Source organism: Camellia sinensis, chromosome 7 (genome assembly GCF_055761805.1).
Source record: "Camellia sinensis isolate YWXY chromosome 7, ASM5576180v1, whole genome shotgun sequence".
NCBI classification, from domain to species: Eukaryota; Viridiplantae; Streptophyta; class Magnoliopsida; order Ericales; family Theaceae; genus Camellia; species Camellia sinensis.
The window spans coordinates 190,513,366-190,537,308 of record NC_138967.1 but is presented as its reverse complement, the minus strand read 5'-3'; the positions used below and the strand labels follow the sequence as shown (position 1 = coordinate 190,537,308).

General features: G+C 30.6%; 1 protein-coding gene and 1 pseudogene across 2 annotated transcripts in view; both read right to left on the bottom strand.

Annotated features, from left to right (window-relative positions):
* Nucleotides 1-696: 696 nt before the first annotated feature.
* On the bottom strand, nucleotides 697-1,071 carry LOC114278034 (uncharacterized). The gene has a single exon (XM_028220010.2). The coding sequence runs from the start codon at nucleotides 1,069-1,071 to the stop codon at nucleotides 697-699; it is 375 nt and encodes a 124-aa protein (XP_028075811.2).
* Nucleotides 1,072-7,395: 6,324 nt separating this feature from the next.
* Nucleotides 7,396-23,943, bottom strand: part of LOC114278033 (acyl-CoA--sterol O-acyltransferase 1 pseudogene) — a 40,462-nt pseudogene continuing 23,914 nt past the window's right edge. The window contains exons 2-3 of the transcript XR_014336854.1: nucleotides 8,152-9,214; nucleotides 7,396-7,580 (exon numbers count right to left, since the gene is read on the bottom strand). The product of XR_014336854.1 is annotated as an acyl-CoA--sterol O-acyltransferase 1 pseudogene (transcript). The remainder of the gene's footprint in view (nucleotides 7,581-8,151; nucleotides 9,215-23,943) is intronic.

Sequence of the window (23,943 nt, the reverse complement as noted above, 5' to 3'; positions counted from 1 at the left end):
GAAAGCCTATTTAATGATTCAAAAAATTAATTTTATAAAAAATTTATACGAAGACAATTTTTGTAAGTAAAAGTAATGTTGGCCGTGGTTCTATTTTAAAATAAAAGATCCCAACTCAATCCCATCATTTTATATAAAAGTTATATTTTTATTTTTATTTAACAATTCAAAAAATTAATTTTATAAAAATTTATACGAAGACAATTTTTGTAATTAAAAGTAATGTTAGCGGTGGTTTTATTTTAAAATAAAAGATCCCAACTCAATCCCATCATTTTATATAAAAATTATATTTATATTTTTATTATTAACATAGCATTAATTTTAACAATTTCTTAGAGAATTAGCTTATATGGACTGATTTGATTACAAAAACAAGTTCTATACTCAATTTTGAAAGGAGAAATTAATAAAATAAATATCACAAAAAAATCCACTGTTAGAAATGTAATAAACATCTCTACACCAAAAAAGAAAATTCCACAAATGATCCTCATTTCTATCCACAACAATCAATGAATGATAAGAAGAAACAATATAGAAGAGCATGCCACTCAAAAAATAAAAGAACTTTACAAACATAGAATTGAAAAAAATAATAATAATAACAATTACGGATGACATCTGTAATTGTTTCTGTGTTTCAAATAGTGTTTCAAAAAAAAAAAATACGAGGTGATATATATATATCATCTGTTAGTTCACTTCGGGTATACTGTTTAGGGTCGGCCTCCACGACCGTTGATGCTGAATCTCAAAACGATCACTAGCGTCGATCAACGAAGACACGACTTGGACCACGGGCATATGATGCACCTCCCCCCTTCCTAGCAATTCCTCTAGCTGTTTCTTGGTAATCTTGATCTTCACCTCTGTACTACTAGTTGATGATGCTGATGATAAAGATGAAGATGAAGATGAAGAAGATGATGAGAATGCTCTATTCTGAGCCACCAATCTTTGTTTTTCTCTGTTGGGTTTCTTCGCTTCCATATGCATAGACTCATCTTCCCACTCATCACCTGCCCACACTATTGATGATTTACTCCCAATACAAATGCAATTGCCCATTATCTTTCTCCGAGTCTTATATGGAGAATTTTGTGCTTTATGTGTATAGAGGAGACAGAGAGAGAGAGAGAGAAAAGTGGTCTATACTATACATATATATATATATATATATAGGAGAGAGAGAGAGAGAGAGGGGGGAGGGGGGAGGGAGAGGGGAAGCTTCTAGGGGGAAATTGAATTAAAGAAAATGAGTGAGAGTACTAATTAGTTGTATTATTAATGATGTGACAGTAGGTCTTATCATGAATAATTTGATGTTTTGACTTTGGTATTATATATATATTTTTTTTATTGAGTGTCATGTTATTAGTGATCATTTTAGAGGTCCAAAATTAGTAATCCCTATCATTGTTGTTGAATTAAATGAAGAGGTTGGGGCAGTAGGTTAGCTGACCAATTAATAGAAGCCTATTCAATGTAGGGCCCCAAAGGGCAGCTCCTGCAGCTTGAGCTGGTTCAAACAGGCCCGGCTTGTTCATGGTTTTTATTTACTTAGATATCGTTTACGAAAATATTATTTTAGTAATTTTTTAATTTTTTACAAAAAGATATATAGAAAAGTAGAAAGTGATGTAAAAATTTATAATGATTTTTTAACTTTTTAACTAAAATGTATAGTTGACAAATGAGACCTTAATCCCATCCTAAATTGTTTAGGTTGTGTTTGAATAGAGACTTTGAAAAAAGAAAGGTGAGGCTCATTTTTGTTTAAGTAGTTCACAAATAAGGGATGACTCACTTAACGTGTTTTGTGATTAAGTATTACGTAAATGATGTCTAATAATACGTGAAATTACATAACATTTTTTTTGGCACTCGGATTATAAATTTAATTTTAAAATTTTTGGAGTAATTGGAATAATAATAATAATAATTTAATAGATCATATTATATCTATCTCCACTATTCCACCTATCTGTCTATATATCTATCTACTTATTTATTTATCTAATCTACCTATCTGTTCATATTATCACTACCACAAGACATCACTAGCTACCATTACCAGTCGCTGACCACCTCTAAGACTTTTTTTAGTGAGGATGACTTTTTCAATAGTACTATGTAAAAATAAAAAAAAGTATTTGTTAAAATAATAATTTATCTTTCTCATTAAATAATTTTATTAATAATGTTCTTATAACAAAAATAAAATAATCTTTAGATGTAATGTCATACACCTTCCTAAAAATGAATTTCTCAATAATTTTTCCTATTTTTTTTCAAGTTAAAGAGTAACTTTTTTCCCTCCTATTTATTGAAGTTAAAAAGTTACCTATATGCATATATGTAACAATTATAAAGTATAAATGAGGAATATTAAATAAATGAAAATTTTAAATCAATAAAATGTAAGTGAGATATGTGACAGAGACACTATTTTGACTCATATTATTAACAGCAAATGCTAACAAATGTTTCATGAGTATTGTATAATGTTAGATAGTATGTAAAAATTACTTTAAAAATACGTAAAAATATTAAAAAATATATTAATTTCACTAAAAGTGTATTAATATAGTGAAAAAATGTCTGGTGTCTTTTTAATTTTTTTTTGTCTTTCACTTGTGTCTTATGATAGGAGTCCTTGTGAGTAAGACCCATTATTAATTTATAATTAATTTGTTCACTTCACAATATTTTCCAACAGAATATTTTAGGAGTTTGGCTCCTATCCAGTCCATCTGCAATCGGGGTTGAGGTTGCTATTGGCCCATGGTGGGCCCTATTCTGGATCTATCTTAATAATTTAAAGTATTCATTGGGTAGGTATTCTTGTAAAGAATCACGTTGATCAGATATTAATAGCCACTCGATCAGATTACATTTGTGTCTATAACAAGTATGATTTTCAAAATAAACTGTTAACATAAATATGAAGTGGATATTGATATTCCATCAACATGATTTTTGATAAAAATAATATAATTAACAAGTCCCACATATTGAACGATTTGAATTATGAAGATGAACCTTGATCTAGACCTACCATAGGCACCATACGATCATGTTTGTTTATCGCTTTTAGTGGCTGAATTGGATTACCATGACTGTGGGCCTTACCAACAGCGTGTTGGTGTTAAAATAGGAGGTCAGATTAATAGTCTAAGGGAGTTAGTAATCTCCTTCAGTAGGAGGACTAGCTTGGCTGGTGAGATTAGGAAAATAGTGAGTTCATCAGGCAAGTTATTTATTTATTTATTTATTTTTTTTACCAAGTGTACATGTTTATTTTAATATTTTTTTTTAGATTTTTTATAATATTGAAATAATTTATTTATTTATTTTATATAAAAATTTTAACAATCCTATTTGTAACCATCTTTTACACTATTATCAAAATAAATACATTTTTATTTAATCACTATAGTAACAATTCTCACATTAATAATTTTTTTACTAACCATTCATTTACTAACAATCTTATCTAATCTAATTTAACAAACAAATGTGGCTTACATGCCATAAGTGCACCGGAGAGAAACCTTTAGTGTCATTTTATGAAGCCGGTGAAACAAAGCCGCCTAGCCGAACCAAGTTAAGTGAAAGCCTATAAGTGAGTATTTTGCAGTGTGAAAGGGGTTTGGAGATGGAATCAAATTGGAATAATAGACAAATTCGTACAAGTGTGAACTAAAACATGCAAACCGAATCTCAATTTTTTTTAATCTTTCACCCACCTTTGATATTTTCTCTTGGGCCTCGCACGTTTGTACTACTTCCAAATAAAGATATATTAATTATATTGACATTTTCAGGTTGATTACACCAGGTAAGAGTGTTTTAGGATGATTTTAAAATATTTTTTCGAATTATTATTATTATTTATATAGGATAAGAAAACAAGAGGAATAATAGGCTTTGGGACTTTTTTTTTTGAATAATTCAGATTTAATTTTACAAAAATTAAAGGTACAGTCCAATAATAAAAAATTGAGAATACAATAATCATATAAAAAATCATTATAGACAATCCGGATTTCATTACATGAGTTTTGTTTGGTTTTCCGTTTTTTAATAATATTACATAGTCGAAATTTTTATTTTAAAATTAAGGATAAATTACAAGTTTATTATTTGAGATTTACTTAAAATACAGATTGTCCTTTATAGTTCTGAAAATTACAAATATCCCATTATTAAAATTTTTTATTTAATAAAATTAGCAAAAAAAAAAAAGAAATATCTAACTTCTCTCCTGTACACAATAAAATTATTTGAATTGTTAATTGAAATATATTTTTAATATAAAATAATTTATATTTTAAATAAATCTTAAAAGATGTATTTATAATTTATTTTAAATTCTCAAAACATCATATGTGGTTCAAACCATTTAGGAAAAAGTTATAATATGCAATTTTAAAAAGAGGTACACCATAACAAAATTATAATATACATATATATTTTTTATATAGTGAAAGTTACGAAGTTATTGCGGTAAAAATTATCAATAACAAATCTATGGTGGGCGCACGTGTAAAAGTTACATTCTAGAGGAAATAATTACACAGCGGTGCAACAAAAAGAATTATAAAATCATAAACAAATATGATATTTTAATCATTAAAATGTATAATTTTTTTTTATTAATTTATATGTTTTTTATTTCACCACTTTGTAGGTATTTCCTCTACATTCTAGGTAGGTTATGAATATGATTAATGTAAATCTGACCCACACTTCTATGTATGAATTTTATCTTTACTCTAAATTAATTAGCTTATTCTTGCCACGTGTCATTCTAAGGGCATTCCATATTTTTTTTATTACTATTAATTTTTGATATAATCATATAAGTCAACCACAAGCGTGTATTTTTCGTTGGCGTGGAGTCTTCTACGTGTACTTTTAATTTTGTTAACGTGGCATGATGATGATGATTTTAGGGTAAATTATGTAAATAGTTTCTGTAATTTATACGATGTGTCAATTTAGTTTTAATAGTTTTAATTTGCTTAATTTTACTCTTTAATTTAACGGATTGTGTCATTTTAGTCCAATAAATATCGTTGTTAAGTTAATTTAATGGAAGGTCAAATAATCTGTCAATTTGGTTCCTATACTTTACACAATGTGTCAATTTGGTCCATGTAGTTTTAATTTTTTCGATTTTGACAAAGACTAAATTGACACATTGTGAAAAATACAAGAACCAAATTGACACATTGTTGGACTTTTTGTAAAATTAACTTAACAACCGTTATTTATTGGACTAAAATGACACAATCTGTTAAATTAAGGAGCAAAATCGAACAAATTGAACCTGTAGGGATCAAATTGACATATTATGTAAATTATAGGACTATTTACATAATTATTCCATAATTTTATAATAGCTTGTGAAATTTTAAATAAGATGCATTTTATGCATAATTTTGAGCGTTCTAGATGTTATTTTTGGTTCTATATCCCATAGTGAAATGTCAATCTTATGGAACTATCGAAGAATGTCATAAAATGGGGCTGTACATAGGGAAGTTTTTTTTTTTTAATTTAATTTTATTATATATATTAATTTTTGTATAGTGTTACTGAATAAATCTTATTATTTTTAGATATTTTATGGACAATTTTATCTTTATAAATATTTTTTAAATGGTTAGCATCTTGATGATGTAAACATTTACACTGTCAATGTAAATATTATTAATAAAGATATTTTAATAATTATATCACTTATAGAATTTATTGGAATATAACAAAATATTTAGATTAAATGAATTATAAGTAAGTGAAGAGAGATTTATGAATAATTATCTCTTATTTTTATGTTAATTTTTTAAAGACAACAAACAAGTGTTATGGTATAAATAATCTAAAATATATTATTCTAAATACACCAAATAATCAGTTGCAAAACAGTTGGGTTGTTTAATCATGGGAGGATGATAAGATGGTTAAAAATATTTTTCCTTGCTAGTCATAACCGCAAGAATATATATATATATATGTATATATTTTTTGTAGGTATAAAAATAGTGGGCAAACATTAATAAACATATGTAAAATTTAATACATTAGTGTCTATTGATAAAATATCTAATAAATTTTTTTGCGTTGTGTATGTCTAAAAATGAAATGTTGTTTAGGGTATGAATTAAATTATTCAGTTCATTTTGTTGGAAAAACTTAAACAATTATTTGTCTCTCCTATGATATAAGTTTCTAGATGATTGGACTATTACTATTCTAACATTGTAGAATATAAAAACAAGAAAAAAAAAAATTCCTGCATACATCACCATCTGTTCTTCTTTATCTTATCAGTTTTTTATTTTTATTATTTGTCTTACGATTAGTTGAAAAAAAATATAAAAGAATAAAATTACATAACATTGCAATGAGACTCATAAATCAGACATCACATTTAGGCCTCGTTTGCGAATATGTTATTTTAATAATTTTTTATCTAAAAATGTAATCCCCAAACAAGGCCTTTCAATGCTCTGTACCAAAAAGGGCCCCCATTTTTTGAAATCTTATACAGCACAAAAATTAATAAATAAAAGCAATTGTGAAATGAAATTGGAAAAAAAAAAAAAAAAAAGTAGAAAAAAGAAACTATCTAATCATTATTATTCTTCTCATTAGATTGATCCTCTTAATATGAACATGTCATTAAAGCTAAAAATTATCATTTATAATGTTTATGTCATTTTAAATTTTAAAATATTCCTTAATTATTTTTGACGTTGAAATAAAGATAGGCTGACATTCTCTTCACAATTACTCCAACTTCTGTCTCTTTCTATAGAAACATAAGAGGCAAAAGAAAAGTAAGGGTTTGTTTGGGACGATCTAAATAAGTATATTTTTTGTCTTTTTATAAAAAGATGTGCAGAAAAGTAGAGAGATAATGTGATGAAAAAAAGATAAAAGGATAGATTATATAGGGGATGCCAAACCACCTCTAAATACTTTCATAAAATCAATCGTTATAAACAAAGAAATCATTTGTGAGTATAAAGCCTCGTTTGGGAATAGATTATTTTAATAATTTTTTGATTTTTTTATTAAAATATGAGGTAAAAAAAATTAGTATATTTAGGATGACTTTTTGACTTTTTACGAAAAGATGTGCAAAAAGTAAAGAGAATTTTTTTTTTTTAACTTTTTGATATAAGTTATAAGATTTTTGACTTTTTAAATAATTTTTTGACTTTTTAACTAAAATATTAACTTGCCAAACAAGACTTAAGAACAAGCTGCCCTTATCGTTGTACATCTCTCTCGTTGAAAACAAGAAGTCCTCATTATCTCTCTCTTGATGTACATGAAAATAAACCATTGACTATGAAAAAAAAGTTGAAAATGCAAAACTGAAATCAAAATAGAATATTAAATTACCAATTATTCCAGTTACAAAATAAAAAATAAAAAAAATACAAGAAATTTGAGCCATCTAATCACCATGAGGTACACTCGCAACATTGAAAGATCTAAATCCAAAACTCCCCACAATTTCCTTCACAAACTCTACAAATGTTGCAATCTCTCTCCTAACCCTAAGGCCCCGTTTGTTTCGTTAGATATAAATTGAGGATATAATATGATGTGAGATTTAGTCAGGATATATAATGAATAGGATATAAGTATTGGATAATATTTATATTAAATTAAATTCAAAATTTTATATTAAATTATATTATATTAAATTAAATTCAATAATATTATATTATATTAAATTCAAAATTTGTATTAAATTATATTATATTAAATTAAATTAAATTAAATAATATAATATTATATTATATTAAATTCAATAATATTTATATTATATTAAATTCAATAATATTAAATTAAATTCAATAATTATATTATATTAAATTCAAAAAAATATATTAAATTATATTATGTTAGATAGAAAAAAGGGTAAATTGGACTTTTTACATCATATCCCCACCAAGGGGATATGATATAATGGGGGGGTGGTATTGTATATCCTCCACTTTTGGGGGATATACAATCCCACCGGATATTATATCCCCTTCAAAAAAAAATTGCAAACATGGGATATATGGACCTCACCGGATATAATATCCAATCCCAATCCTTATATCCCCAATCAAACAGGGCCTAAAATCGGCGTGACACCGCAAGAATGCCGGAATGAACAGCCAAGAACCGGTGGCCACCACAAACACCACCACCACCGGCCCCGATACAATCGCCCGCAACCTGAACTTCCCATTTAATGCCTTTTTCACCCAAATTTCCAAAACCAAACACACCCCATGAATGACAAAGAACCACCTGACTTCCCACGTGGGCTTTTCTCTTCCCATGTTGTAAAAAACCAGCTCATGCATCAAACCGGACACCGAGAAAGTGGCTATGATTGCCATGACTGAGGCCCACTTTTTCCCCATCAGACGGCCAGAAATCCGCCTGACAGGATCGTATACGGTGGGGCGTAGAATACTCGCTACAATGAGGTTCCACCTTCTTCCCCAGAAGTCTTGAAGCGAGCTAGACCGGTAAGGCTCGTTAAAGGGTGGCTCGAGCTCTACTTGGCCTATGGCTCGAGCCAACACTGTCATTAGGGCTAGCAAGAGCTCAAGAGAGACATAAACGTGGAAGCAATAAACCAACAAGATGAGCTTGGGATGTACATGTTCTTTATACTTGTACACTCGAAGAAGTATAGCTATAAACACAACCTTTGTAGCATAATCTAGAGGTGATTTGTGGAACCCTTTGGATCCCAGCTCAGCTGAGCGGGTTGTGTCTGGTTTTGTGATCGGATTATGTGCACGTAGAAGAACTGTTTTGGGTGATTTATGAGATGGGTATTCTTTGATTTCTATTTTTGAAGGTTTTTCTAGGTTTGGAGGTGGTGGTGGGTGGTGGTGAATCTTGATGGGTAGACAAGCTATGAGGACAAATCTTGGGAATGAGATGTGTGGTGATGGTGGTGATGATGATGATGATGGTGATGATGATGATGGTGATGATAAGGGGCCTTGACCAAAGGCAAAGAGCAGGAGCTTGAAATTGGCAAGCCATGCTATGAAGAAACAGGTGATGGAGCCAAGGTGGATGGTGGTAAGGTTGAGGTGGAGGAAGAGAAAGAGGGATATGATTGGAAGGAGTGTGAAGAGTCTAGTTGTACCTTTGGGGATGAACTTACCAATTGTGTGACATTAGAATAGAGATGCAAAGACTGTAATCCATACCACGATGAAGTTCTTGATCTCACCTTCCATCAATCCTCTCTTTTGCTATTGCTTTCCCTAGAGGTTGTGATGGTAGAGAGAAACAAAAACAAAAACAAAAACAGAATCAGAAATTTGTGGCATCATTTTAATGGCTTTTATTAATCCTGATTAATAAATGGGTAACTACTGTGAGAAGTAATTGTCGTGAAGGATGACATATATGGGCCTGTTTGGGAAGAGTTATTTGAATTGGTTGGTCTTTTGACTTAGTCGATTAGGCTGAATTGTCTTTGGTTTGATTGGTTCACTAGTTTAATCACGATTTTAACTGTTTTATCAAAATATATTGCTTAGATTTGTTTAATTTGAAATAAACTAAGATTGACCTTATTAAAAATTGAACGACTGAGATTGTTTGATTAGAAATGGACTTTTTGTCCAAATAACTGTTAACTTTTATTTTGCAATCCCACATAAGGAAAATGAGGAAAAAATGAGTTGTTTCACTCTTATACTCCCATTTAATATTATAGTGTTGTGTATGTTTCAGTTCAAGACAGTTTAAATTTTAAAATTAAAATAAAATTTAAAAGTTTTAATTAATTAATTTTTGTATAAGGTGGTTGGTCATTTGACCTAGCCGATTGGGTGAACCTTTTTCGATTTGACTGATTCAGTGGTTTAACTGCGATTTTAACGTTTTTATCAAAATATATTGGTTAAATTTTTTTTGATTCGAAATAAATTAAAGATTGACCTAATTAAAGATTAAACGGCTAAGATTGCTTGATTCGAAATAAACTTCCCGCCCAAACAATTATTAACTTTTAAATAATTAAGAAAATTTCCATTGGTTAGTTTTTATTTAATTTTTATTTTATAATCCCACATCGAGAAAAGAAAGAAAAATGAAATTATTTTACTTACATAAAGTGAATCTAATACTCCTATTTATATAAGCAAATGAGATTTTTAGTGAGAAACCTTATAATTAATATCTCATATTAATTTTTTTATTTTGTTAATTTTAAACAAGTAAGAAAATCCCGATTGGCTAACTTCCATTTAACTTTTATTTTATAAAATATAAAAAAATTAAATATAATTATCATATTTTTAATTAAATAATATATTATTTTATCTCGTGTATAGTACGAGTGATATGCTAGTAGTTAATAAAATAAAATGATACATTGAATTTATAATCATTTTATTTTTTTTTTCACAATCATCAAATCAATTACAAAAAAAAAAAAAATTAACTATTTTTTCAAACACAATTTTTTAATCTGAATAAAATAATTAGTGATGTTTCTACTAAGAGCATCTCCAACGGTTCAGTATTTTTTTATCAAATTTGAGTAAAAAATGGCTCATTTTCTCAATCTAATATCAGTTGCTCCAACGGTGCATCAAAAGAAGAATCATCCCGTGGGTCAACTGGTTAGTCGACCGGTAAGGCAAAATTTTTTTTTTATAACCTTTTTGAACTGTTTGAACCTACCTAATCGTTGGGTCAAAATTTTTTTGAACCGTTTGAACTAGTAATTTGAACCAGTTCGCAGGCCAATTTTTGAACCATTTGCATGAGCTGGTCAACCGGGTGGTCGACCATGTGTAAAATTTTCACAAATTTCTACTTTAACAGCTATGCACAGTGAATTGGTAAAATGAGTAACCCGTCCTCAGTTTGGTGAAATGTTTGATGTTTTCTTATTTTGGTACCAATTTGCTGAAACCATTGGAGCACCAAAAGTGACTTTTTCACCAAAATTCAAATCTGATGCCAAGTTTAATGAAGCGTTGGAGATAGTCTAAAATAATTAATTCGTGATAAGATATTAATCATTGTGTTTGTTCCTGTTTTCTAAACTTATTTTTTTAAAAAATTTAAAGTTTTTATTTGATTATTTTAAAAACCGGACAAAGTTCTCAAAATTAGACTTCTGATTGCATTTTTTTTTTTTTTTTTTTTTTGGTATCTTTTAATCTTTTTGGTGCACTTTTTTGGTACACTTTTATATCTTTTTGGCACACTTTTTTGTACAAAGTTTTCATAAAGTTTTGAAAATATGAAAATGTACACTTTTTATATTTTTTAATCTTTTTGGTATTTTTTAGTGTATTAATAATGGGCTTCCAAAATTATTTGCACAATTTTTAAACATACATTTACAATTTCAAATATGAAGCAAAATTTATATTAACTTCAATAATTTATGAAAACAAATTGAAAATATAAATTTATGAGTGAAAATTTCATGATAAAATCACACATTTAATAGTAGGATATGTACCCATAAATGGATACATACTAAATTTTGTTTTCATACATATATAATATGTACATACATATATATATATATATATATAACTAATATGAGAATATTTTTTTGATGTGATAATTTTTTTTAAAAATTATCTCTTCTTAAATTGAAGGGAAATTTGAATTTGTAATAATGTATTTTTTTAAAAACAAAACAAAATATTTTTTCAAAATAAGATTTTTAAATCACATTTAAAATAATAATTCAAAAAAAAAAAAATAGAACCAAACATGATGAATTAGGTTTCTATTAGTACTTGCACGCAGATCATGAGTGTGCAGATTACAAAGACAAATAAATAAAGAAAATGTAATAAATAAAGAGTAGATGGGAGGGTTCGGACTAACAGGGCATTGGCAGAGGCTTATTATGTTTTTATTATAATAATTTGAATAGTTTATTTTGTAATTTTTTTTATGTATATAATTCATATAAAAATTAAGTCAATTTAATTGTTATAATCTATTTAATTTATTGCATTTATATTTAAAAAATAAATGACAAATATGTTTTTAAAAATATGGGTAAATTTTCCTAAAAATAAATCATTCCTTTTTTTTTCTTAACAAACATGATAAATTAAATATGTTGTGATTATCAAATTAATCTAATTTTTGTGTGTGAATAATATATGCACAAAAAATCTTATAAAATAAACCGTTCTAATTATGAAAATAAAAACCATGATAAACCCATAACCCTAGACAGCACTCTTATAATTAGGGAGGAATCTACTCAATAAATTTTATTTTTTCTAACACTAGATACAAAGTTATTATTAGTTGCACAAATATTTATTATGGCGGGACTTCCTTTTAGTTCTAAATCTGTATCAAAGGGTGTTATTTGGGTTAGTGAGACTCACCATGAGTTTTGTTTGAATCATTTGTACTGTTTGCTTTGTAAGGACAATTCGTATAGATCCTCCATGAAACAATTTAAATTGATTTAAATATTATAATCTCTTTATTTTATTACGTTTATCACAAATAAATTAATAATTTATTTTTAAAGACATATTTATTAATTTTTTGAGTAAATTACAAATACACCTCCTGAGATTTGATTATAATACGAATCATCTTCTGTGGTTTTGAAAATTATATTCCACCACCCCTTGAGGTTCTACTTTCGTAACAAATTGTCCATTTTATTAATAAATCATGAAGTCAATTAACAGTTTTTAATGATATTAGAAATATATTTCAATTAATAATTTAAGTAATTTTATTATTGTATTAGAGAGCAATTATGAATTTCATTTTTTTAGTTAATTCTGTTAAATAAAAAATTCTGACAATGGGGTATTTATAATTTTCAAAACCACATGAACAATCTATACTTTAAGCAAATTTCAGATGGTGTATTTATAAAAAAAATAATTTAGGATAAACTACTAATAAGTCCTAATAGTTGGACTTAATTCCTATCAAGTCTTATTGAAAATAAGTTTTGGTAAAATTGTCGTTAAAAATAATTTTTTTGTGACAATTTTTTATATATGCCGTTAAAAATTAACAATCAGTGACTTTTTTTGTCATAATTTTTATAAATTGTTGCTAAAATTTACAATTAGTGACATTTTTTAAGACAAATTTTTTTCATAGGACCTATTAAATAATAAGTCAACTTATTAAGATCTACACGTAAGCATCCCTATAATTTATCCTAATTTTTTTTTTTATATATAATATACATTAAAAATCTTATGAAACGAAATGTTTAAATTATGATGGTAGATCTCACGATTTGGACAACACACCCAAGCCTAGATCTAGGGTTGGAATAGACTCTTGCATTAATTTAGACTCCCATTGTGTTGGTATCCAATAATAAAAGATAAAAATATATACGTTTATTTATAGAACAGGAAGGAAGGAAGGAAATTAACTAAAAGTTATTTTATTTTTTCTAATCTTTCATCCAGATCCCAACTACAACCTAATTATTGCAATAAAAACAACAATTAAGAACTGAAGTCAATGAAAACGCATTCAACTTTGGCAGGCCACGTGTGGAACGAAGCATATAATTACATCAGGTTCCAATATTGACACAGTCCTCATTCTAAGCTCTTTATTTATTATTAAAATGTTCCTATATAACATGATTCATACTAAAAAATTCAAAAATCCTATGGATCACAAAAAATAATTTACGAAAAGAATATTACCTTTCGTGCATTGTGACAATTACATGAATGACATGTATACCATTTTATTTCTTAAATAAATTTTTATTATAGTTAATCACACATTATCAATCTAGACTATTCAAGTTTGGTTTATATATGTAAAAGTCTCTCCACTTATAACCAATTAATTTTGAGTTGAATGTTTTAATATGGTATTAAATTAGGTCTTGGGTGGTCTTTGAGTACCTGTGCTGTGGTTGTCTATGCCCAAGTTAATTGGACCTTTCAGGGGATTGTTAGATTGAATCCCACATTGCCAATCTAAACTATCCCCGCTTAGTTCATAATAAGAATTTGTCTACTCATAACCTGATTTTGAGTCGGATATTTTAACAAATTCAATAAAATTTTTGGTCAACTGCCCATAATAAATATTATAAATTACAAATACATCCCTGAAGTTTATTTAAAATATGATTGTTGGCTCCGTGTATACCTGGGAATCAAGGAGTATACAAGATCAAATGCCTGTTCAACTACAATCTCCTGCGAGCGTTGGGAGTCCGAACGTTCACCGTGACAATGTATACATGGCTGACATCCAATGGTCTAAAAAGCCTGACGGAAACTGTATTTACCCAGCTTATTGCACGCAAGATGACGAACAAATTATCCAATTTTGGGATTATTAGTACAGTTAATTATTGTCTCGCACTGACCATTGTACCCTATGAGCTTTCATATTATGTAAAAGATTGACGGTGGGAAAATATTTATGTACATTTTCATGATTAAATAATAACGATGTTGAGATATATTTAATTAATGTGATCAGTGGCAACTCCAGGAATTTTTGTCAGTGGTGTCAATCAAAAACTTAAATACCATATATCTTACAGAAAATTCACATTAATCATTATATCACATATGGAGAAAAAAATCAACAAATTAATTTAAATTCTAAAATTATAAACAAAAATATTTCAATATATTGATACTATTATTTAAGCAAAAAGACATGCTAATACACGAGCTTCTACAATTGACCACGACGAGATTTCATATTTTGAAATCGTTGCATAATAAGCTCATTATCAATACTATCAAATAGTGGGTTCAAAAGAGTAGGATTTAAAACTATGGGTTCAAAGTTGTATTTTAGTGGGTTCAATTACTAATTTTTTTTTCCTAAAATCTAATATTTATATAATAATAATAAAAAAAAAATTCAGCCAGGGGGTTCGGGTGACACCTCTGGCCAAGCCTTGGCGCCGCCCCTGAATGTGATTATTGTTTTGGATCATCAACAATAAAATAAATGGGCCCAATTACAGTCTCCCAAATTAAGAGGCTCAATTATGGTCTCCCAAATGACGAGGCCCATATAACGTGACAAGGCCCATAGTTAGCCAATGCTTTTTCATAGGCCCTTTAGACATAGGCCCATCAAAACTATGAAAGAAGTGGACACTAGAATGGATCATATTCGGGGCGACAAAGTATTTCAATATAATACACAACAGGACAGAGTTACAACAAATTTGAACAAATTATTTTATTGAGGAATAGTAACAATTATACAATTATGATAATTAGGAAATTGTGTCGCTATTCCTAAGTCCACATCCGGATTTTGACACATCTTGTGAGTGCACACATACTTGTTTATCAAACTCAACACTCACAGATGTGTCACCACAAATTGGACGGAGACGTCGCTTGGGTCTCTAACGCGGAACAAGCTTCCAGACCGGCGAATAGAGCATTTTCTTGCCGCTGTAAGGCGTTGATGAGCCGGATTAAATTTTCGGCGTTGTCTTCGCCGACGACCAACAAGGACCAGTGCAGCAGTAAAAGATCCGGCTCGTATTTTAAAATCAACCACCTAAATTGGCCTAGAACTTCGAGATCCATTTGAAAATTAAATAAGTCCCCCAATAATTTTCATCTCGGGTCTGCTTTTTATGCTGCGCAATCCATGTTCAATCATTTAATCTTGGCCGTAGATCTCGCGCGCTGTTTGGCGCTGTAGCCGACAACACGGCACCAAATGCAGAGGAAAGGAGCAATTCGGAGACGACACGTGGCGCCGGGGGGGGAGCGTCCCAGTAATATTATAGGGACGCTCCTGGGATCATATATAAGTCACTTCCTCACTCTCTTATACCAGTAAAGTTTTTAGAGAGTGACTTGCATCATCCGAGAGAGTTAGTGACGTCATTAAGAGTAAGTTATGGCCTCAATGCGACGTCGTTTTAGATTACAAAACAGGAACATCTTCCTCACACATCCCAGATATTCTTTACATAAAGAGAGGTTGTTAGAGAAGATCAAGGACCTATTCACAACCCGGCCACCGAATTATGTGAGGGTTGCACATGAATTACACTAGAATAGTGAACCGCATCTACATGCCCTCGTCCAATTTCCATACCGCTTTCAAACGCAGGATGAACGGTTCTTTGACGTTACTCATGATCACATTAATCACTATTTCCATCCAAATATACAAGGAGCCAACAATCATCAGACTGTGCTGGAATACATCTCCAAATATGAGAACTACACGGAATGGGGTGAATTCCGTGAGAGGGGCCGCTGCGCTAACTAGAACAACAAAGAAAATATATATCGCGACGCACTTGCTGCCGGCAGCAAGGACGAAGCATTGGCAATGGTAAGAAATAGCGATCCAAAATGTTATTGGCTAAATTACGACAAGTTGTCATCTAATTACGACAAAATATCGTTTAAACCCCCATTGTCGTACGTTCATCGTTTTACAGAGACAGTATGGATCGTTCCAACACGTATACAGCAATGGGTTGTAGAAAATATTCGAGATGAAGCCCAAAGATCACACAGGCCCAAGAGCATTATAATTGAAGGCCCATCTAGGATTGGGAAAGCATGTTGGGCTGGGCCCGGTCTTTGGGGCCACATAATTATTATTCCAGACACATCGACATGCGGGACCATAACGATGACGTGTTATATAATATAATCGATGATGTGGCCCCACAATTTTAGGTTGTAGTTGAACGTTCGGACTCCCTATAATATTTTTTATAGTTAATTCTGTTAAATAAAATAATTTTGACAAGAAAATATTTATGATTTTCTAAATCACTAAAAACAATTTGTATTTGTAACAAATCTTAAAGAGTTATATTTGTAATTTACCATCATAAAAATGCTTAAATGTCTGCTTTAAAGTTTGTACATTTTTTAGGCTGGCTAGTCCTTCAATGGCATTCACATCCAAAGCCATTGATATCGATTTAATCATGTCTAAAACACAAATTTAATCTAAATATTATTAGTTTTAGTTTTGATTCAAGTTTTGAAAATTAAAAAAAAAATGATACATCAATTCAATTTTCAAATTCACTTTTTAGATTGAGTAATATGTAAAAGAAATGATTAACTAATAATTATGTTTGGTTTGGAAATGTGGATGTACACACCATTTTGGGTTGGACACTTGTCCACTTATCTCCTAAAAGGAGACACAAATGTGGTGGGGTCCACTGTTTTTACTAATCAAATTTAGGTCTATTTTGAGAAGAGAAAATGGGGGAGACCCACCACCCCTACTGGGTGCTGATTGGTCCAAAAAACTTTTTTTTTTTTTTTTTCCATCCTCTCCCTGCCCCTCATGTGTATGTGGAGGTGATGGGGGTTTTGCCCCAACTGGGGGTTTGCAGCGTTGTTCTTTGAGAAGTAAGTTAAAAGTTAATTTTTTAATATTTTTTTGACATTTTTTGAAAAAATGTATAAAAAAAATAAATAGGTGATGAGATATAAAAAAGTTAAAAAACTAACTTTTTGGCTTTTAACCCAATTGCCAAAATAGGCCTTAATTTGGAGCATCACATGGATTTGCCCCTAGGGCAAAATATAATTTCTCTTTGGAAATATCCTAAAAAAGTCACTAAATCAAAAAGTCGCTAAAAACATTAAAAAGGTCAAAAAAACCATACAAAAATTCAAAAATTTTATTTTCTCTCTATTTTTTGTACCTTTTTTTTTGTGGTAAAAATTCAAAAACATATTCTAAACATACTAATTATTTTCATGTCACATTTTAATTAAAAAATCCAAAATTTATTAAAATAACCTATTATGAGAGAGAAAAAGTTACCTTAGATATTCTAATTGATTGTCACATCATTGTGTTTGAAAAATGTGTCCAACTTTTAAGTTAGAATAACAATGCCAGTTATAAAATTATTTAAATTGATTTTATTTCCAATTTTAAGATTTTAATTATAATTTTAAATTAAATCAAATCGTGATATATTTGTTTATTATTTTTTAAATATTTTTATATGAAAACCAAAACACTGCCAAAAAAAACAAATGACAAGAGACAAATCCAAATCCCACAAGTAAATCAAAAAATTTTAACCGTCTAATAATTCATCTCAGTATTTAAATCCAAAAGTGCTAACAATTTCTTTCACAAATTCTACCAAAATAGCAATCTCTCTCTTAGCCCTCTCATCTATGTGACATTGCAAGAATGCCATAATGAACAGCCACGAATCGGTGGTCGTCACAAAGGCAACCACCACCGGTGCCGCCACGATCCCCGATATACTTACCTTCCTATTTAATGCTTTTTCACCCAAATTTCCACAACCAATACAAAAAATGTGGCTATGATTGCCAAGACTGAGGCCTGATTTCTCCCAATCAAACGGTTAAAAATCAACTGGATGGGATCATATACGATGGGGTGTAGAATAGTTGTTATGATAAGGTTCCACCTTCTTCCCCAGAAGTCTTGTAGTGAGCTAGACCGGTAAGGCTCATCAAAAGGTGGCTTGAGCTCTACACGAGCCAAGGCTTGAGCCAAAGTTATTATAAGGGCTAGCAAGAACTTGAGGGAGACATATATTGTGATAACCCCGTTTTGTGTTATGTTGTTAATCTTTAATTATATTTGTGATTATGTGCTTTATATGATTTTGGATGCTAAGCATGTGATTATATGCACATTTGAATTCATATTTGTCCATTGTAGAGATATATGTCATATATTTTGTTAAAATTTGAAATTGAGGGCCGTAGAGACGACAAAAATCAAAATTTACTGTACCATTGTGATTAGCATAATTTTTAGAGCCTACAGTGAAATTTGATTAAAAATTGATTTGGATCAAAATAATTAGATTAAGTTGATTAATTTATGAAGGATTAATTAGTCTTAATCAAGTTTGATTAGTCTAAGCTAATTACCTTATATAAATAGGATGAGATAGTGCTTAAAATTATATATTTGAGCTCTTCTTCAACAATTTGGCTAAGGTTAAGCTATATAAAGAGAGAAGGGTGAATTCTAGAGAGAGAGAGAGAGAGAGAGAGAGAGAGAGAGAGAGAGCGAGAGCTCATCCTGGAAGATTTGCTCAAGAAATTGAGAGATTGTGAAGACTAACTCAAGTTCTAACTAGAAATAGAAGAATTGAAGCCTCTAGGTGAGTTTTTGAAACATAATTTGTGAGTTTAAGTTCATAACTATATGAATTCAAGAAAATAATGAAATGAGTTGCATAAATTGAGCTTAGGATGAAGAATATGGTGCTACATCATACATGCATGCATGTTTTTTGTAATGGTTCATGATTTTGAGCAACATTCATGTCACTTGAAATGAAATTAGAAACTATCTTTCACATGCATGCATAATTCACAGAGTTAAGGAACTCAATTGTATGTGTTTGAAGTCATGGAAAGGAATTTGAATTAAATTGGGAAATGCATGGTGAATTCCCCAAGTTTGGGCTTTGATTTTGTAAACTGAGCTAATAATTATGCTTATAAATGAGTATATGAAGTCAAGAGTATGCCATGTTTGAATTTAGAGCCTTGGAATTGTGTTTTGAAGCTCAAACAGAATTCTGAAAATTCCAGAATTCGAGCAGTTCGCTTGAGCGATGGAATTGTCACTTGAGACTACATTTTGAGCTCCCAGTACTTTTACAGACATTAGAGGTTGACTTGAGCGACCAAAAGACCGCTCGAGCGACCACCCTTTATTTTTAGTCTTGGCTTGAGTGACCAAGAAGTTGGCTCGAGCGTAAAATGAGAGCATCCAGTACTTTTGCTGACTAAGGGATTCGTTCGAGTGACCAATGTTGCACTCAAGCGAAGTACCCTGATTCAAAAAACTTTGAAAAGTTGTATTATGTTCCGATTTCTGTTGTTTTTCATTTATGAGCATTCTTAGGCACACATTGAGCATCCTAAATGAAATAAGAGTTCGAAAAAAGATAAACGGATTAAAGAACAAATTGAATTGTATTGTGACCCAATTTCTGTATGTGTTACGAATTGTGTAGGGTCAACTTTGAGAACAAATCAACTAATTGAACACTGTGACTAATATCTTAGTAAAGATATTTCCATGTATGTTATTTTCTAAATAGTACATATGTGGTAAGTTTTCTGAACTCATGAATTTGTATTATGAATGAGTATTCTACCTGTCTGATTCGAAAAAGGCTCATGAAGATGAAATGGGCCCAAGGCCGTTTGGTATATTTGACAAGGACACACAGAATGGGCCTAAGGTCGTTTAGAATGTTTAGCAAGATAGACCTAAGGTTATCTTATATATGAATTGGACTGAAGGTCATTTTGTATGTTTGTTAAATGGACTAAAGGTTATTTTGAATAATGAATTGATTGGACCAAAGGTCGTTTTGAATATAAATATGAATATGAACATAATCATGAATATGGACCAAAGGTCATTTTGAACAAGGAATTGAATAGACCAAAGGTCGTTTTGAATGTGAATACGAATGTGAATATAATCATGATTATAAACGCACGCATGAATATGAATTTGGAAATGACGGACCTAGGGTCATTTGGTACATATGATGTGAAAGACATGATAGTCATTTGTGTATGGATCCATTAAATGTGAATATGATCTTGAATTTGAATATGCGCATTAACAAGAATACGGAAATGTTGGACTTGAGGTCGTATAGTACATATGTTATAATCAGTTATGAAAAATGTTTAGACCAAAGGTCGTTTTACCCCTTTGATACACCTTGAGCATAAGAAATGGACCTAAGGTCGTTCTGTCGTGATAATGATCAATATGTGTTACTCATGAATGTGATTTATTTATATATGAATCTTATTCATTAATCTCTTTACTCTGGTATTATTCATTGGGCGTTAGCTCACTCTCTATCTATATGTATGTAGGTGAGCAGTGGGATGTCCAGCCCCAGCCTTAGTGATCTTGTGAGAGAAACAAGCTTATATGGAATCAACCAAGGTCTCCTCATGCAAGAGGCTTTACTTTTGATTTTCTTTTTGTTTTCTTTTGTGGTCATGTGTGACCAAGTTTGTATATAACCTTGGTGTAGCTTGCTTTTCGTGCTCATTTCGGATACGATTAGCCTTACAGTTTAGACTCCCATGGTTCTAAATCTGATTTTACAAGTGCAATGAGAGATAGATAAACATAAATGAGTCCAAATCCGACAATTCTTTTGGAAAATTGATTTTGAATCAAAAATTCCAAAAATGGACTACTTTGTTAGATTACAGAGTCGCCACCTAAATATTTTTGAGAAATTTAAGAAACTCGTGACTCGTGCCAAAGGCCACTTATCCGTCATCACCAAAGTGTCTCAGCTCAGGAACTTAGGTATGAGAGGGGAATGTCATGAATTAAGCACCCCGCTCACCCGATCAAAGATCGGCCTCTACTAATCATGATGTGATTTTTATTTACATTATATGCTTTTGTTTCGGTTATTATGCTATTTTTACTAGGTGATGCACACAAGTATAGACTAATTTGCAAAAGTTAGAACATTTCGAATTCATGTTTGTTTGAAAAAAGTGTTTTGAATACGCGTCACTTGAAAAAGTGAGTTTGTATGTACATTAATAAATTTATTCAAATGCAAGCAATTAGCCTTCATCCACCGGCATTCAAACAGATATATCACTTAAGCATTTAGCCTCATAGAAAGCATGCTCGACATGGTAACAATCACACACAATGCAAGATGCTAAAGTAATAAACGCTCACCTAGTACTCCAAGGCAAGCCAAACAAAGCAAAATAATTAGAAGAAGTGCATGCTCTTAAACGATGCAATATGACTAATACAACAGATACAATTATTCAATTAATGGGCTCAGCTACTAACATGGTATTTGAATCAATTTGAGACATGGGATAAATCATGTATTCAAACAATGGAGTTGAAATTTACATTGATTAATATGATAAGCCAAACCTCATGCATGCGAGACGAATGGATGCACGCCATGGAAAATACTAAGTAACCATTATAAGCGGGTAAATAAAAGGGAGAAAGAAATGGGGGTTGGAAGACATACACCATTATTACATATTTTGCCCTCCAACTGTCCAGATTCAACTACCTATTACAAATTCGAAACGAATACTAATTAGCTAAATTAATTAACTATTTATTACAAATTCAAGGAACAAAAAGCTACCTATCTAATTTATTACAACAAGGATATTAGAATGAGCAATAAACTAGCAATCTAAGTTAACTAGGTATGCAATTACAAATAAACAACAATAATAACTATAACAATAACTAATTATAACAATAATAATTAATTACAACAATAATTATTTATAACAATAATAATTACAAAATAAAAGCAACAATAAGGCACAATAATCGCATGCACAGTGTCCAGAAGCTGCTCTGTTTGCCTAGATTGCTTTGTCTCACCCTTAGCCATTGCCCTCTGTTTCTGCAAAAAGGTCTCTATTCACCAAACATTGGGAGCCGGCCGACCCCTAATGAGGCCCGTCCGGGTCCAAAAAGTGCCGGCCATGCCCTAATTTTATTCCAAAAATGTTTTTGTGCTTTGAGGTGAGGTCATTGCAGACAGAGCCTTTCTAGGCCTTGTTTGTCCCTTCTGCTCTCCTCTATCATGAAACTCAAGAGAATAGTGAATTCGAGTCTAAAACCATCAATTGACACAAGTTGGTGGCTTGATGATTTCGAACACAATTTGGACAAAATTGATAAATGTGATGAAAAACTACCCTTCCCTCTTATCATGAAGACTCAAGAGGGAAGTAGACACGTTCTAAGTCTTATCAACATATCATGTATTGATATGTGACAATTCCCGGAACGATGGACTTAGTATAACGTTCGGCCCAATCCAACCAACTTTGAACATTTTTTTTATGTTGGCTTAATTCATTTTAAGCTGATTTTATTAGTCTTTACCGTTTTTTAATCAATTTGTCCAAAATGATGTTTAAGTCTACTAAATGAGAAGAAATGTCAAACGAGAAGTGATTATTGGCATAAAAGAGAGCTTATGCCTTGACGATGAACCTTCGTAGAGATGAAGCCATTGAACATAGGTTTCTTTCTCATGTTTTGAATAATCGTCAATCAGTTGAAGTAACTCTCAAAACAAAACAAAAAAATAGAAGAGGGAGGTGGCAGAAATGACTTATGCAAGATTGATTATTTAGAATGAGACTCTTGATATGAAAATGAACCAAAGAAAAATTATCAAAGCATGGGTGACACAATACAATTAGCTAGATTTGAAGACTTGCAACACAATAAGCTAGATGTTCAAAGCATACACTAATTAAATAAACTAGAACAACCCTAAAACAACCCCTAATATGCTAAAAACAGTAGTTAAAAATCATGTTAAAGAGCATAAAAAGGTAGGAAAGAACAAGGCAAAGCAAGGCTAGTGAACAAAAGCAAGGAAAGGTGGCTAACCTCTCCATTTTTGAGACCTCAAACCATGTTTTTTAGCCTTTGTTAAACTTTGAAAATTAGTTTAAAAGGCAAAGAAAAGAATGTAAAACAAGGGCATGAGCTATGAAGTAGAGAGTAAGAAAGGGTGTTAATCCTTTTTACCCTGTGGTAGCTATTCAAACCCAAGTTCTTATACTTAAAATAGGATAAAAACAATACAAAAACACTAGAACGAGATAGAGAAAGAAAGAAATGAAAGCAAAGGAAAGGTGGTAAGCTTATACCTTTTGAAGAAGGTAAGCTCTTGTTTGTGAACCAAACTTGGTCCAAGCACACTCTCAAGTTTGAATTATGACTCACAAAGCTCAACCAAGGTTCTAAGTTTTGGTTCCAAGGTTGTCTATGGTGTATAGATATGGTACAAGGATGATCAAATATCTTAAAGTTAGCTTGCACAAGAAGAAGGAGCTTTCAACGGATGTTTTACTTTTT

What these genes read in the sequence shown, in the direction of transcription:
- LOC114278034 (XM_028220010.2), bottom strand. Translation starts at nt 1,071, where the DNA reads ATGGGCAATTGCATTTGTATTGGGAGTAAATCATCAATAGTGTGGGCA.